This window comes from Engraulis encrasicolus, chromosome 18, assembly GCF_034702125.1.
Source record: "Engraulis encrasicolus isolate BLACKSEA-1 chromosome 18, IST_EnEncr_1.0, whole genome shotgun sequence".
NCBI classification, from domain to species: Eukaryota; Metazoa; Chordata; class Actinopteri; order Clupeiformes; family Engraulidae; genus Engraulis; species Engraulis encrasicolus.
In genome coordinates, this window is record NC_085874.1 from 16,751,053 (window position 1) to 16,765,633 (window position 14,581).

General features: G+C 43.2%; 2 protein-coding genes across 2 annotated transcripts; one reads left to right on the forward strand and one right to left on the reverse strand.

Moving 5' to 3' along the window:
- Positions 1–2,923: 2,923 nt before the first annotated feature.
- LOC134468800 (uncharacterized) lies at positions 2,924–4,370 on the reverse strand. Its single transcript, XM_063222672.1, has 2 exons — positions 3,784–4,370; positions 2,924–3,256 (listed from the first exon to the last, which is right to left on the reverse strand). The coding sequence occupies exons 1-2, from the start codon at positions 4,144–4,146 to the stop codon at positions 2,981–2,983; spliced, it is 639 nt and encodes a 212-aa protein (XP_063078742.1). The 5' UTR covers positions 4,147–4,370; the 3' UTR covers positions 2,924–2,980.
- Positions 4,371–5,887: 1,517 nt separating this feature from the next.
- On the forward strand, positions 5,888–14,581 carry LOC134468801 (ubiquitin carboxyl-terminal hydrolase 7-like). Its single transcript, XM_063222675.1, has 12 exons — positions 5,888–5,897; positions 6,037–6,218; positions 8,424–8,558; positions 9,077–9,178; positions 10,665–10,755; positions 11,777–11,869; positions 11,987–12,054; positions 12,344–12,444; positions 12,676–12,829; positions 13,091–13,158; positions 13,479–13,587; positions 13,832–14,581. The coding sequence occupies exons 1-12, from the start codon at positions 5,888–5,890 to the stop codon at positions 13,868–13,870; spliced, it is 1,152 nt and encodes a 383-aa protein (XP_063078745.1). The 3' UTR covers positions 13,871–14,581.

The following is a 14,581-nucleotide window of genomic DNA, read 5'->3' on the forward strand; positions in this document are numbered from 1 at the left end:
ATTGGGTGAACCCCGTGTCAGTAGGCTACAGTAGTTGATTTCATTTCGAAATGCGGATATGTTATTAATTTGACTGAGAAGTTTCGTCGTGGTAACCAGTGGGGAAGCTATTCATTGCGGTGTAGGCTACTCCAGTTTTGTGTACATATTCTTGTAAACCTAGTGTTGCGAATAAAGTCTTAATAGTGGCACGTCCTTATCCTTTTTAATCTCCCAATTCAAAAGTTGAAGTTGCCTACTTTTCGTTAGGGCTAGCTTGCAAGAAAGGTAGAGAGCTATGCAAAATGCCAAGCATTGTGGATTAAATTCTGGCGAATTCCAGTCGTCCTTATGAGGAATATCAAGGAGCAGAGCAGAGCACTGCCTAATATTGACTTGGTGAAAAAGGTAGGGAAGAACAACCGTTTCTTTTGAGCTTTCGTGGTGTCTGACCAACTGGTTAACTGCCAAGTCCCGTGAGTGGCGAGTCCTTGTTTCCTACTGTGTTGGCAATGTCTGGTAAATAATTTAAGATTTTGCGACCTCTAGTGGTAAGTTAAGCCGTGCACCCAGTAATGAACAAAGACAACGAAGGCAAACTCAATCACATCATTATGTGGCGGAGGTAGGCCTAATGATAATAATAATAATAATAATAAAAAAAATCCCTATGAATAGGCTACAAGGGGGATAATGATTAACAAATTTGTTTCGACAAGAGTCCTTTAGTGTGTGAGGCCATATGTGGCTCAGGACCAATGTAAGATGTGTGTCAAAATTGTGTGTGTGTGTGTGTGTGTGTGTGTGTGTGTGTGTGTGTGTGTGTGTGTGTGTGTGTGTGTGTGTGTGTGTGTGTGTGTCATCAGTCTGGTGCACAGACAGCAGTGAAGGAGAGTGAGAGGATGTTTACTGAGCTGATCCGCTCTATTGAGAGAAGGAGCTCTGAGGTGACAAAGCTTATCAGAGCTCAGGAGAAGGCTGAGGTGAATCGGGCTGAAGGGCTCCTGAAGCGACTGGAGCAGGAGATTGGTGAGCTGAAGTCAACAGATGCTGAGATGAAGCAGCTTTCACTGACACTGGATCCCATCCATTTCCTCAAGGTAAACAACATTACTGTTAAGAGGGTTCAACATGTGACTAAGCACAGTGGCACAGTAACTCTATTGATGTCTTGCTGTTCAAAGGTTCTTGTGTCAGTAGGTTTACATCAACCTAGTTTGTGTGTTTCTCTCTACAGAACATGGTGTCCATCACTGGGAGGCCTTACAGCACACTTTCAACCAGCGTTACCTGTAGCAAGAATTTCTCCTTGGAGCCCCTGAAGAAATCTGTGTCTGCACTGAAGACACAGCTGGAGGAGAAATTAGAGTCAATCTTCAATCAGGAAAAAGTCAAGATATCTGAAGCAGGTTGGACAAACATGCCATAACGGATCTTCTATTAACTTCTTAAAGTGAAGTATGACTCATTTGATTTTTTGCTGTTTTTATCTTGAAGCTGTGAAGAATATTCAGATCATTGAGAATATTCACATCATCGAGAATGTACAGCGTAAGTTGTCAACATGTGCACACACACACAGACACACGCACACACACTGAAAATAGGCAGGGAGTCTGTGTCTGTCTTTCTGACGAAGTCATTCTCTATTAAGTGTTCATGCACTGGTCTGAATGATTATCACTTTCCAATAGCATGCAAAGCATTTTGATTAACACTGGTTATGCCCTAGCCTGGCTCTCACGCAGACCCTCCGTGCTTTGTGTATCTTCGTTAAACTTTGTGAGCTCGCACGAGGGTCTGGAAATCTTAGACGAGCCTGAACGGAATCAGATATTTCACAGCCTGTCCAATCAGAATCGAGGGGCGGGATCGCGGGGCGGGGTATATACAAGTCAGTGGTTGAAGTAGTACGTGATTTTAAAAAAGCCACATGAATTCTCCAATCAGGTTCGAGCTGGTTTGTACACACCCGCGCCTTTCCAGAGCTAAGCGATTGACAATGTTCCGATCGCGTGAGAACCAGGTTAGTTATGCCCACCCTCTGAGAACATCCAGGATGTGGCAGCTTTGTCACAGTATTGCTTGGAAGATAAGAGGGTTTTGTTTACGTGGTTCAGCCCAAAAGGTTCAATGGGTGTTTCTGATACAGAAGATTGTGAGGAATTCAAAAATGCAAGTATTACAAAACCAAAGGTAGACACACATTTACAATATTCATGTGAAGTCGGGTACCTGCTCATATTCGTTTTCAGCTTTGTTTTGGAGTGATATCTAGCAGCATTTTCCTAAATCCATATGAACCAAGGCAGTGGTGCTCAAACTGTGGTACGTGTACCACTGGTGGTACTTGAGACATCTCTGGTGGTACTTAGAAGAATTCAATTTTTTGGGCTGATCAAGTTGTTGCAGTTGAAAATGTCTCTTTGGTCTCACATTTTGTAATATTGAACTTTATGAATCTGAAAACATAATGCAGAATAATACTAGGCAAGCAAGACATTTAAAAACAAACTTGTACTGAATGTTACCGTAGCTGTTGATGCCGTTATTAACCTCTCCTGTATTGACTGACAAAAGTGAATATGGAAGGCCTTTGCTGCGATATTGTAATGTTGGTTGTCAAGGTGGTACTCGGCGAGCTCAATAATTTCTCAGGTGGTACTTCACACAAAAAGTTTGAGAACCACTGACCAAGGCAAATGGCACTGAAATGGACTAAGAGAGCAGTTATACCGATACTGTATGGGCTGTCTAGTGCCTTCACCCTTACGCTGGATAGTTTTAGGAATCATAAATCAGTAACAATCAACAGAAGGCTCTTGACATTTATTCTGAAGCATACTGGGAGCCAGTGCAGTGAGGCTAAAACAGGAGGGACATGACCACATATTGTTGTCCTGGTAAGAAGACTGGCAGCTGCATTCTGAACAGCTTGCTGCTTTATAGATTTGTGATTGGGACTAATAAATAAAGGATATTGCAGTAATCAATCCACAATCTACAAAGGTCCCCACTGCCGATGGCCATCTGTGCAGCTTTTTTCTTGGGCTTTCTTTACAGTTGCGTCGAGAGTATAAAGTAAGGCTGCGATGTGGGAACAAACTTCGCCGAGCCCAGCCTTGCAAGTGCAGTGTCCACACAGAACCCTTCCATCCTTTTGGATCACAGCCCATGGTTTAAGGACCTCGCTTGTGAGGGCGCACGAGTGATGAACCTGCAATGAACGTAAAAAAAGAGCCAACATTACCTTCTGTAAAATGTACCACTCACAGTGCTATTCACCGATAGCAGGGCAACGTTTTAATCATCCAAATGACTGCGACATGGCTACTATTTCTGTTGTTGACTAGACTAGAGCTCATTTCTTGACATGGCTGAGATGGGATGTTTTTTCTACTTGACGCAATGACAACAAAAGCATTAGGACGTGGTCCTTGTAATTGCGCAGGATCGATGAAGCTGCAATGAACGCAAAAAAACAACAATAGCCAAGCCTACATTCCGTGAAGACCCCTCATAGTGCTGTTCATCGATACAGCAGGGCAACGTTTTAATCATCCAAATGACTGCACCAGAGATCTTTTCTAACGCTTATCAACAATATCTCTGACTGCACGTAACATTGCTACGACATGGCTAGCTGTCTTGGCTAGTCATTACTGCTAGGCTGGGTTGGGCTGTATTTCTATTTACACAGCACAAAAGCACCAAGACTTGGACATTGCAGTTATCGTAGTAGCAAAATCATAACACCCAAACGGGTTTACATTTCGTGCATATTGAGCAATGTTAAATGAAAAATGTACAAACCTTCGCTGTAAAAAGATGGCGACCACTGGCTCCTGGGACGATCCACTGGTTAAGGCATGTGACATGGCCAGAAGCATAATATTTATATGCATCTAAACTCTTGAAAGCCTTGAGATCATATCCAGTGTATGGTGATGGATTGTTTACAACATACATATACAGGTCGTGTGGTCCGAAATCCGGTAAGGATGATGCGGTCCCATGCTGCCGGACATCTGTAAAAAGTCCTGGTGGGAGCAGGTAAACATCGTTTTCTACACCTGCTATTTTCAGCTTCTCAACATACCTCTCCCTCTGCTGTCCCACTAAATGCTCAACCTCACTGGAAAGTGAAAGTGGAGGTGTTTTCTGCATCGTCTTTTCTTTAAAAAGTAATCGGTTGTCTTCGTATGTTGTGTAGGTCGCTATTAATAAATCGCGGGAATCATGTACAATATGGCGGCACTTTTGATGAAGGTCACGTGTGTGGGATGGGTCAATAGAGTGCACCCCATTGTAATAGAGATGCTGCCCTGTAAGATGTCTTAAGCTGTCTTAAGTGTCACTTTGCCATATGATCTCCTCTGCTCTTGTTGTGGAGGATATTGTGCGGTTCATGCACTTATTCAGATCAATGTGATTTTTTCTGTCACAGTGTCCTGTGGCGAGGCTCTTATTTAGTCAAGTCAAGTAGGTTTTATTGTCAATTTCTTTACATGCACTGGTCATACAAAGAATTTGAAATTACATTTCTTGCTTTCCCATTAGACATAGACTAATCTAGGTAAGGACATAGACAGTATAGACATAGACAGTACTTATACATGGACTTAAGACAGTATGGACATAGACAGTGCTCATACAGACATTTAAAGTGCAAGACTGGACAACAGAAGACTTGTAGAGGACATACATTAAGAGGTATCTGTTGTGCTTTTGTGCTTTTCCTAAAAAAAGTCCTTTATAGCGTTCTGACATGGTAATAGTAGCATTTTGAAGAAAATAAATATTAAAAAAGGTCTGTCAAGTACACCAGCAGCAGTGTGTGTGTGTGTGTGTGTGTGTGTGTGTGTGTGTGTGTGTGTGTGTGTGTGTGTGTGTGTGTGTATGTGTTCACGGGTTCAGTTGTAAGTTTAGGAACGTTTCATACAGATTTTTCAATTCTAAATTTTTTTCACTTCTAGGACCACCCGAACACAAATCCACCTGTTTCCAATTTTTTCCTTAATATTTGGTGGCAAATCCAAGATGGCTACAATTGTGTACAGAAAATTCGCCATTAATGCTGTTTTAAGGTTTGCATTTCTTCAGTTAGTCTTTCTTTTTATTTCCAGGGCAACATTGAATAGAAAACGACTTGTTTCCAATGTTTTCCTTAATTTTTAGTGGCAAAATCCAAGATGGCTGACATATTTGGCAAAATTGGCATATTTAGTATTTTTCAAAAACGTTATATTTACCAAAATGACTTGTGAATTTAAGGGGAAGGGTTTTAGTGGAACTGCTAGCTCTAGCCCAAACACAGCAATGACCAAAACAATGGCTGTGTGACCAGGCTACTTCCTCCACATCAACTAAGATGTGTCTCCTAGCAAGCCACTATACGGCGCCATCTAGTGGACCGGAGATGGTATTTATGGTAGTAGACGCTCATGGACCTTTTCAAACACTGTGCATACTTTCTTGTTATTATTAAAGAATCGATTTTTGGCGTCATGAATCGATGCAGTCTATCGTGAAAACAAGAATCGCGATGCATCGTCATGACGATGAATTTGCACACCCCTAATCTGTATTAAATTTGACCATTTTCCTTCAGACGGACGTTTGAAATGCCCAGTGTTCATATGACTGACAGGGGATTCTAAGTACACATGGGTTAACTGATACGAGTGACAGAGTATCCTAAACAAGCACTGATCAACTTGACATGTTGTGAGGAGAGCTTCACACCTGTAGAGTTTAATATGGGAGAGACTGCTTTGTCTCCAGCATTAAGTGAAGAGCGAGGGAGAGGGAGAGATGTATTATTTTCTGCTCAATGAATGGCCCTGTGATGTCTGCTTGCAATTGTTTTGGCTGTGTGTTTATCGTCATTTCGGTGGATGTAGGCGTAATGGTTAGGAGTAAGTCCTGAGATCTGAAGGTTGTTGGTTCAAATCCTGTAGTCTATAGGCTGGAAGAATGTGAGCTGTCCAGCCATGTAACCCCACAGTGCGCACTGGTGACTAACCAATGCCCTGTACCATAAGTTGCTTTAAGTAGAAGTGTCATCTAAGTGTAATGTGTGTGTGTCTGTCTGTCCTTGCGTGTCAGGCGAGGTGCTGCAGCCGGTGACGGACGTGGACATCCCTCAGCAGCTGGTGGAGCGGCTGCAGGAGGAGAAGAGGGTGGAGGCCCAGAAGAGGAAGGAGAGGCAGGAGGCCCACCTCTACATGCAAGTACAGGTAAGACACACTACACACACACGCACACGCACACGTACACACACGCGCACACACGCGCACACACACACACACTGAAGATATCTGAGTCATATACAGTATTAGCATTTCATGTTTACTAGTAAACAACTATGGTTTATACAGCCTATTCATATGTTTCATTAAAATAATTTCATATTGCGTGCACATAATGAAGAACCTACGCTTGACACAGAAAACTATGTATATGGATGAAGAAGTTAAGGAATGTTGAAATTAAGAATACAACTTGTCACCTATTGTCTTCATGTGGACACCAAAGTCCAAAGTTGCCTTGTTGATTGGATCACTTACTTAACTACACTGATTGAATCTATTGCTGAAATGTGTGTGTATGGATCGGTCTGAAACAGTTGCAAATGTAAAGGTACCCTTCAATCCTTGCACGTATAACCTCATGATTAATGGAAGAACAGTTTATTATTCTCATATGAAAGAATGAATAAGGTTGGCTTGCAGTAAAGTTTAATTCTATTAATTCTATCAACTTCATTCTGCTCACCTCGTATCAACATTTGGTTCTTGAGTTCTTGGGGTTGCTCAATCAATAGGGTCACAAGAGTGACTAATCAAATCAAATGCCTTCAGGAAATAGATAAGGACTTAGGAACTGAAAGGTAAGCGGAAAAGCCCCATGGATCCTGGACCAAAAGTTGACACCCCAATAAACCTACAAAAGACCAGCTTTTGGAGAAAGAAGACAGTTCTGCTTTTGTGGCTGTGAGGTCAAGATACAGGCTCCAGAGCCATGTAATGCTTTAAACATTTGTACTTCTTTACATGCTGGATGCTTTGGATAAATAAACCAGCCAAATTTAAGAATTTGACACCATGCTCTCTGACTCTTTTAAAAGAACACGCCGGATTCTAGCTAATCATAGAAAGTTTGCAAAATGGATTTTTTTAAAATGATTTTCATGGTTTGGAGTAAAATGGCTAAACATCCAACAACACACACACACACACACACACACACACACACACACACACACACACACACACACACACACACACACACACACACACACACACCACCTCTACAAGTACAGGAACCACTCACACACACACACACACACACACACACACACACACACACACACACACACACACACACACACACACACACCACCTCTACAAGTACAGGTACGACACTCACACACACACACACACACACATGCACACGCACACACACACATATCCCAGGAGAGGCAGGAGGCTCACCTCTACATTCAAGTACAGGTATCTCACACACACCACTACGTGAGACTCTGTGACCTCTGACCATCAGGAATGACCATCATAAGTCTCTTGGGTGACTGTTTTAGCCACCACGGCATAACATGGTTAACTAAATCTCAAGCTGATACTGTGCAGAGCACCAGCCTGGTGGATGAGACAATTGGTCAGATCAACTGTGTTAAGACCACTAGCAGTCTTGTTTTGCGGGTTTTTTTTTTTTTTTTTTTTTAAATATGGCTTGTCTAAATTTGTGACCCAGATTGTTTCACATTCAAACATGTTCTGTAACATTGATGGGCTTGTGCCATAAGTCACTTTGCGAATTTTTTGCGCTTTTGCTGTTACACATTTTGGAGCCTGATATCCGGTGGGGGGTGGTAACCTTCATGTAAAACTACCCAGAATACAAACTCTGCGTGTCTGTTTCAAATACCGGTAAGTACCTTCTATCCTCTCCTTCTGTTTGCGGCCTTGTGCTTCTTTGACTGCTCCGTGGACTGAAACGCTTCCCCGCTGTCAGGCTAGGCTGAGCAACTTTTTGGGGAGGGGGGCTTTTCCCCATTCAGCATCCCAATTGTAAATGGAAAATATGACCTTTTGAACTGTGCTCTTGTGGGAATTTGAATAAAACCTCTTTTGTCAATGACGTTTTTCCTCACATCACAAGGCCACAAGCAAAAAGAGTGGATTGGAGGTACTAAATTGGATTGGACCCTAAAGCATTTGGTTTATTTCAAGCAGAGATTAATTCTTAGTTTTTTGCCCTGCAAATGGGAATCTCTGGGATTTGTCATTACAACTATTTGTTGTGCGTGGTTTCAGATGGTAAAAGAGTTGTCAATATAATTTGTTTTACAACAGTGTAATTTATAACATCATAATACAATGCAGTGTAATTAACTTATTTTGTTGGCGTGTTTGTGGTTGCAGATGGTGACGGAGGACCAGTTTTGCGGCCACCAGGGCAACGACATGTACGACGAGGAGAAAGTCAAGTACACAGTGTTCAAGGTGCTCAAGAGCTCCACGCTAGCAGAGTTCGTCCAGAACCTGTCCCAAACCATGGTGAGCTGCCCCTCTCTTTCTGCTAAAATAGGATTAATTGTATATTTTATATTTTAATTTCTACTCATTATAAATCAGTTACAGTTCTTATGTGTTTGCAAATGCATTTCATTCCATATCCATGTGTTACCATGTGCATCATTGTTGTTATGGGAGTGTTGTGCATATAATCTGCACTACTGCATAGTGAGCCCTAGGTGGCGATGTGAGCTGTGCAGTAATCTGTGCTGTTAGTGCTTGGTGGTGAGTGAGGCAATGCACTGTGGTATTGATGTGCAGGGCTAAAGTAGATTAGAATGTATTGTATATTTGAAATGATTTGAATGAGCTTGTTGTCTAGTTGTGATATGAGTGCTCTTGTGATCGTGGTGCTTCACTGTGATATTGATGTGAGGGCTATAATCTATTAGAATCTATTATATATTTGAAATTTTTTGGAAGAGCTTGTTGTATATTTGTGCTGTGAGTGTTTGTTTGTTGTGAGCGTGGTGCTTTACTGTGTCATTGATGTGCTGCAGGGCTTCCCACAGGACCAGATGAGGCTGTGGCCAATGCAGGCCCGGAGCAACGGCACCAAGAGGCCCGCCATGCTCGACTACGAGGCCGACTGCAACAAGTCTGTGAGTGCAGCGCTCGGTGTCCGCCACAGTTCATCCACCCAATATTTATGGCTCATTTTTTTGAAACTCGGCTGTCGGTAGATCCGAGGTTGTTGTCCCGACAACCATTGTAAATGCGTTCTATTGCCACAGCTGGGGACAATACAAATGTCAGAAAACACTAATGTTAAACGAACTTTGTCTTTCGGAACCCCGATTTCAGTACCCATTCTATGGCACTTTTTTCCGAGACGGAAGCCGGAGTTTCCGACAATCGGGTTTCAAAAGAATGCACTATTAAGTTACATCCCCTCCCCAAACCCTCACTCCTGCGTCACCCCTCCACCTGCCCCTTTCCCCTCCATCTACCCACCCATTCCTGCGTGCCTTATGTTCAGCAAGCGTAAGTGCAGCTGTTGGTGGCCTGTCCCACTTCATCCACTCCCTTTTCCTCATCCCCCAGCCCCATAATCCTCATTTGAATCCCCTCCTGTGTTTGACTGACTGCAAAAAGTCCTGAGTAGCGCTATTGGGCGTTAGTTCATCCACCCTCTTTTCACATCCCTCAACCCCACACTTATTTGTATCCCCATTCCTGTCTGTGAGTGCTAGTGCACTAGGGGCTGTCCCTCTTCATACTTCTCCCATTAATTGCCCTATCCTGACCCACACCTTTGCTTGAACCACTGTAAAATGTGTGCCCGCCATGGCCTCACCGGAGTGTCCGTCCCATAGTGACTGCTACAAGTCTGTCTTAGAGTATCTCGTCTGTCCATGTCCATCACCCTGCACCCTGGCTACTCATACCCATGTATACCCCCTCACTTTGGTGACCCAGAGGTGGACAAACATTGCCTGATTTTCATCGACTTTCAGATCTCGTACTGAGATTCTGGTCTGACCAAGAAGTTAACGAATAACGTTTCCAAATGGCATGGATAACCCACCTCCGCTGTGCAGAAGTTTAAACCAAACATTTTCTTAGTCCCGATAGAAAATCTCTGCTGAAACCACGGCACTGCCTTGCACACGCCTCTACCCAGGGCCGTTAGAGCTGCTCAAAGTTGATTGCTTCCCGACAAACTGGGTGGAGTTCCCCAGCCCGGCGCAGCTCAGAAAGTACTTGAACGAGCTCTTGGCCTGAGTAACTTTGCAGCGCCGAAGGTGTTGCGTCATTAGGAGGGACGTAGCTTGGGTAGGACAAATGGGCTTGAGGAAGTAAAATGTGCACCAGGTCAGGAGTCAGGACTGTCACTTTGTAAGCGTGGGATGTTGTCCACCCCTGAGACAGCTGCTGCCGTGCTGTTAGTGTTTTAAAAGCGTATCCCATTGTGTTTTTCCATCACTCCTGATCACCCTAATCCCAACCAAGCATGACCGACTAATTAGGTCTCTGTCATTCTTGTTTTCCTCTTGAGTGTGAGTGTGAGTGTGGTCTTCATTGTTTCCCCTCATACTGACATGAAAAGACAGTGGATGACACTTCTATCTGTTGGCTATCACACAGATGATTGACTTGAGTGACAACGAGAACCCGTGGACAATATTTCTGGAGACGGCGGCCAGCGGAGCAACGTTACCCAAGTTCGACAAAGACCGTAAGTCCTCAACACACTGCCCAACTAGTTCGACCCATTGAAACCTGGAAAGCATTACAGCTGTTCTGCCACCAAAACCTGTAGAGTTGCTGCGCAGTTCTAACATTGAGTCCGGGAACGTGGATAAGTCAATTGCTTCCCCTTTTTGGACCAACCATTGGTTTCTTGGCCACCAACATGCATCAGAAAATGCACAAGAGGTTGGTGCCGCGTCTCGTGCTACAGGACTTGAAGTATTCTCAAACTCTAAGACTAAAGACTGACAAGCTATGAAGCACTGGTAACAGCCTTCTGGCTTTGTAGTGCAGGGATAACTCCCAATGAACAGTTGCAAATTCAGTTGAAGGTAGTCTGACGGGACCTTTGTCTTAATTCAATATGGCCTTTGTCTCAGTTAACTGGTCCATGTACCAGTAGTTAATGTCCTCATCATTCATAGGGCAGGAGCTTGCAAAACAACATTTTGCCTTTCTCATCAGAGGTAACTCCAACAACATGAAATTCTCGTTCTCAGTCTAGCATGTAATGTATGAGAAGGCAGCATGTTGAACTGAAATAATTAATTCTACTTCCTTGTCTGTATGTTCAGTTCACTGGTGTCAGGAATCGCATAGGTTTTCTCTCTGCAGCCCTGCATCCTTGTGCACCTGCTTGCTCTGGATTGTTGAAAAATATTACATTTCATATTTCCACAATCTCAAAAATATTGTATTTCAATGTTCATATTCTCAAAAATATATTTCAAAACGATACTCCAGTCTTGTACCCTCACTTGCCTGTTTTCCTCTTGCCAGAAAGCCTTTAGATCAACACATTCCATGGTAGCTTCAACTGTTTTTTGCAGTTTTGTAGTAGCTGTTTAACTTTTTTTTTCTCCCTCCGCTCCTTGTTCTGTTTCACTCTTTCAGCTCGTCAGACAGGCACTTGTTAATTACCACATGGTGTTCTTCCTGTCGGCAACCTTTCCCTCAATCTGCATTTTAAAGACTTTGTCTGTCTCTCGACTTTGTTTTGTTTTCAGATGATGTCATGTTGTTCTTGAAGATGTATGATCCAAAAACCAGAAGCTTAAATTATTGTGGACATATCTACACACCTGTATCCTGTAAAATACGTGAGTTGGGTCTCTCTTCCTTGTGAACTAAGCAAGTGCTTTTGCAAATTGTTTTCTCTCTCCCCACCCCACATCCCTGCAATGTTTGACTGGGCCTATTTTGTTTTGTTTCACCAGGAGACCTGCTGCCTGTCATGTGTGAAAGAGCAGGGTTCCAGCAGGGAACTAGTCTTATCCTCTATGAGGTAAGCATCCGTATATCACACGCACACATCATGTTGTTTGGATTGACTGATTGGTTTTTAAGGAATGCAATATGAATTGGAGCTTGAAATAGTTATGTGTTTTGGATAGACATTTTTGCTAGAGATTTGAATTGTGGGACAATGTGTTGAACATTCTTCACTTGAAAGGCTCTCTGTGAGCGTGGAAGTGAAGAGATGCAGTCCAATGGGGATTGTCTTTAGTTTTTTAAGTGCTGTATACACGCCATTGGGTCTAATATGTGACTTCATGTTGTGTTTGCCTACACAGGAAATTAAACGGAATTTAACAGAGAGAATACAAGACTATGATGTCTGCTTGGACAAGGCTCTGGATGAGTTAATGGATGCAGACATCATTGTGTTCCAGAAGTAAGCATTGCCTTCTGGACCATTAAAAAGAAAAATACTCTTTTACTGACTATCCCTGCTTGGTCCTCTTTCTCTACATCATTTGAATCCTAAGCTAGCTGATTGTGCAAATTGTGTAATTGTTGTAAAATAAACATTTGCTATTCCTGCCTTTACATAATTACTTGCTGCAATACTTGCCCAGAGTGGTGGTGATTTATGATTGTGGTTGTGTGGCTTGACGCTCTCCAGGGATGACCCAGAGAATGACACCAGTGAGCTGCCCACTGCGAAGGACTACTTCAGAGACCTGTACCATCGCGTGGACGTCATCTTCTGCGACAAAACCATCCACAACGACCCCGGCTTTGTCGTCACACTGTCAAACAGAATGAATTACTTCCAGGTAACCGCTTTAATTAAGACGCCAACAATGAACCTAAAAGGCAAGGCCACAGAGGTGTAAAGGAAAGGTCTTCTTAGGGATATATTTTTAAAATGTTTTCAAACGGTTTGATCCCATTTACATGGTGTGTGGATAACAATACCATTGTGGTGGGTGTTTTTTTGAAAACCATCTAAAACACCTTAGTGATTTTCTAGGGTTTTCTTTTAGTGGATTGTTCTTGCATCAGTGGCCTTTAATGAGAGTTGTTTTGTGTTGCAGGTGGCCAAGACTGTAGCACAGAGGTTAAACACTGACCCTATGCTCCTGCAGTTCTTCAAGTCCCAGGGGTGCGTTGGACATTCAGACACATGCATGCATACATACATACATACATACAAACATAGACACACACTTCTCTCTTGCTCTCTCTCGCTCCGTCTCTCCCCCTCTCCCTATTTCTCTTCATCCACTCCACTTTTGCCTATCTTGACATTTGAACCTAATGTAATTATTGCCACCATTCACAGTTGTTGCTCTCATTGTGTATCCACTGATTTATTAGTGTTGCATGGTAATGGCATGTGTGTGGCCTTTCGTGGTCCCCCTGTCACTGTACTCCCGTGACTCCCCTCTGGCCGTACTAATCAATTGCCCACCTGTGTGGCAGGTACAGAGATGGCCCAGGAAACCCGCTCAGGCACAACTATGAAGGCACTCTCCGAGACCTGCTGCAGTTCTTCAAGCCACGACAGACCAAGAAACTCTACTACCAGCAGGTGGGTGTGTGGTGTGCCTGCCTGTGTGGGTGGGTGGGTGGATGGGTGGGAGAACACCTGCTTGAGTATGGGGGGATGGAACGCGGGTAATTGTGTGCACACGTGCCAGGATTTAGTAAGTGTGTGTGTGTGAGAGTGAGAGCGTGTGTGTGTTTCTGCACGCGTGTCAGTTTTTGATTTGGTTTAATGACTCCTGTGATCAGTCACGAGTGAACGCCTTGCTCTTTCTCTCTCTCTCTCTCAGCTCAAGATGAAGATCACAGACTTCAAGAACAGTCACTAGACCCAGGCCCACGATGTCATTTTGACGGCCCTCGGCCAGGGCGGTTCTAAGGGGTGGCAGGGGAGGTTGGCATTTGCCAGAAATATGATATGCCAGTCCAGGTGCCCCCTCAGATATAATAGACCCATGAAATCGTAAATAGCGGTTCAACAAAACATCGTTTTTTCCCCACACACTCTTTGATGCATGTTTGTATAGACATCATGGCTGTGAACTGGGACATGTGGGGGAACCATTTGAAAGCTCATATTCTCCTCTTTCCGATGGTACAGGTATGCATGATATTCAGTTGCCACGTACATTACGACAACAATGACACATAGAAGCAGAGGTGTGCTTTTATATCCTGAGGATTGGAAAAGGTCTCAGAGAAAATGCACTGTATTTCATTCATTTGGTTTTCCTTTTCCAAGTTAAATGTGTACCAATGGAGATTTGTAAGTATATGCCTATGCTCTATAGTCCATGTGATAAATATATAGATTTGTTTTGATAGGCTACATGGAGATTAATGTTAAACTTTATGGTTAATTCCTGAGACTTCATTTTATTCCTCCTGTAAATTCTGCTAATTTTTAAGGCCAAAATATTCACTGGCATGTGCTAATTGCTGTCTTTGTGGTGGAATGGTGCTGTTGGTGATTCTGTAGAGTAGCCAGTGAGTAGCCACTAAGCACATTATTGTTACTACCAATAAATATTTCAAGAAGA

Excerpts from the sequence above, each read along its gene's own strand:
- LOC134468800 (XM_063222672.1), bottom strand. The coding sequence starts at position 4,146 with ATGCAGAAAACACCTCCACTTTCACTTTCCAGTGAGGTTGAGCATTTA. Across the intron at positions 3,257-3,783 it reads TTACAGCGAAGGTTTGTACA|CACTGTGAGTGGTACATTTT; the intron begins TTTTTCATTTAA and ends ATCGGTGAATAG.
- LOC134468801 (XM_063222675.1), top strand. Across the intron at positions 6,219-8,423 it reads ACCTCTACATGCAAGTACAG|ATGGTGACGGAGGACCAGTT; the intron begins GTAAGACACACT and ends TTGTGGTTGCAG. Across the intron at positions 13,159-13,478 it reads CAGTTCTTCAAGTCCCAGGG|GTACAGAGATGGCCCAGGAA; the intron begins GTGCGTTGGACA and ends CCTGTGTGGCAG.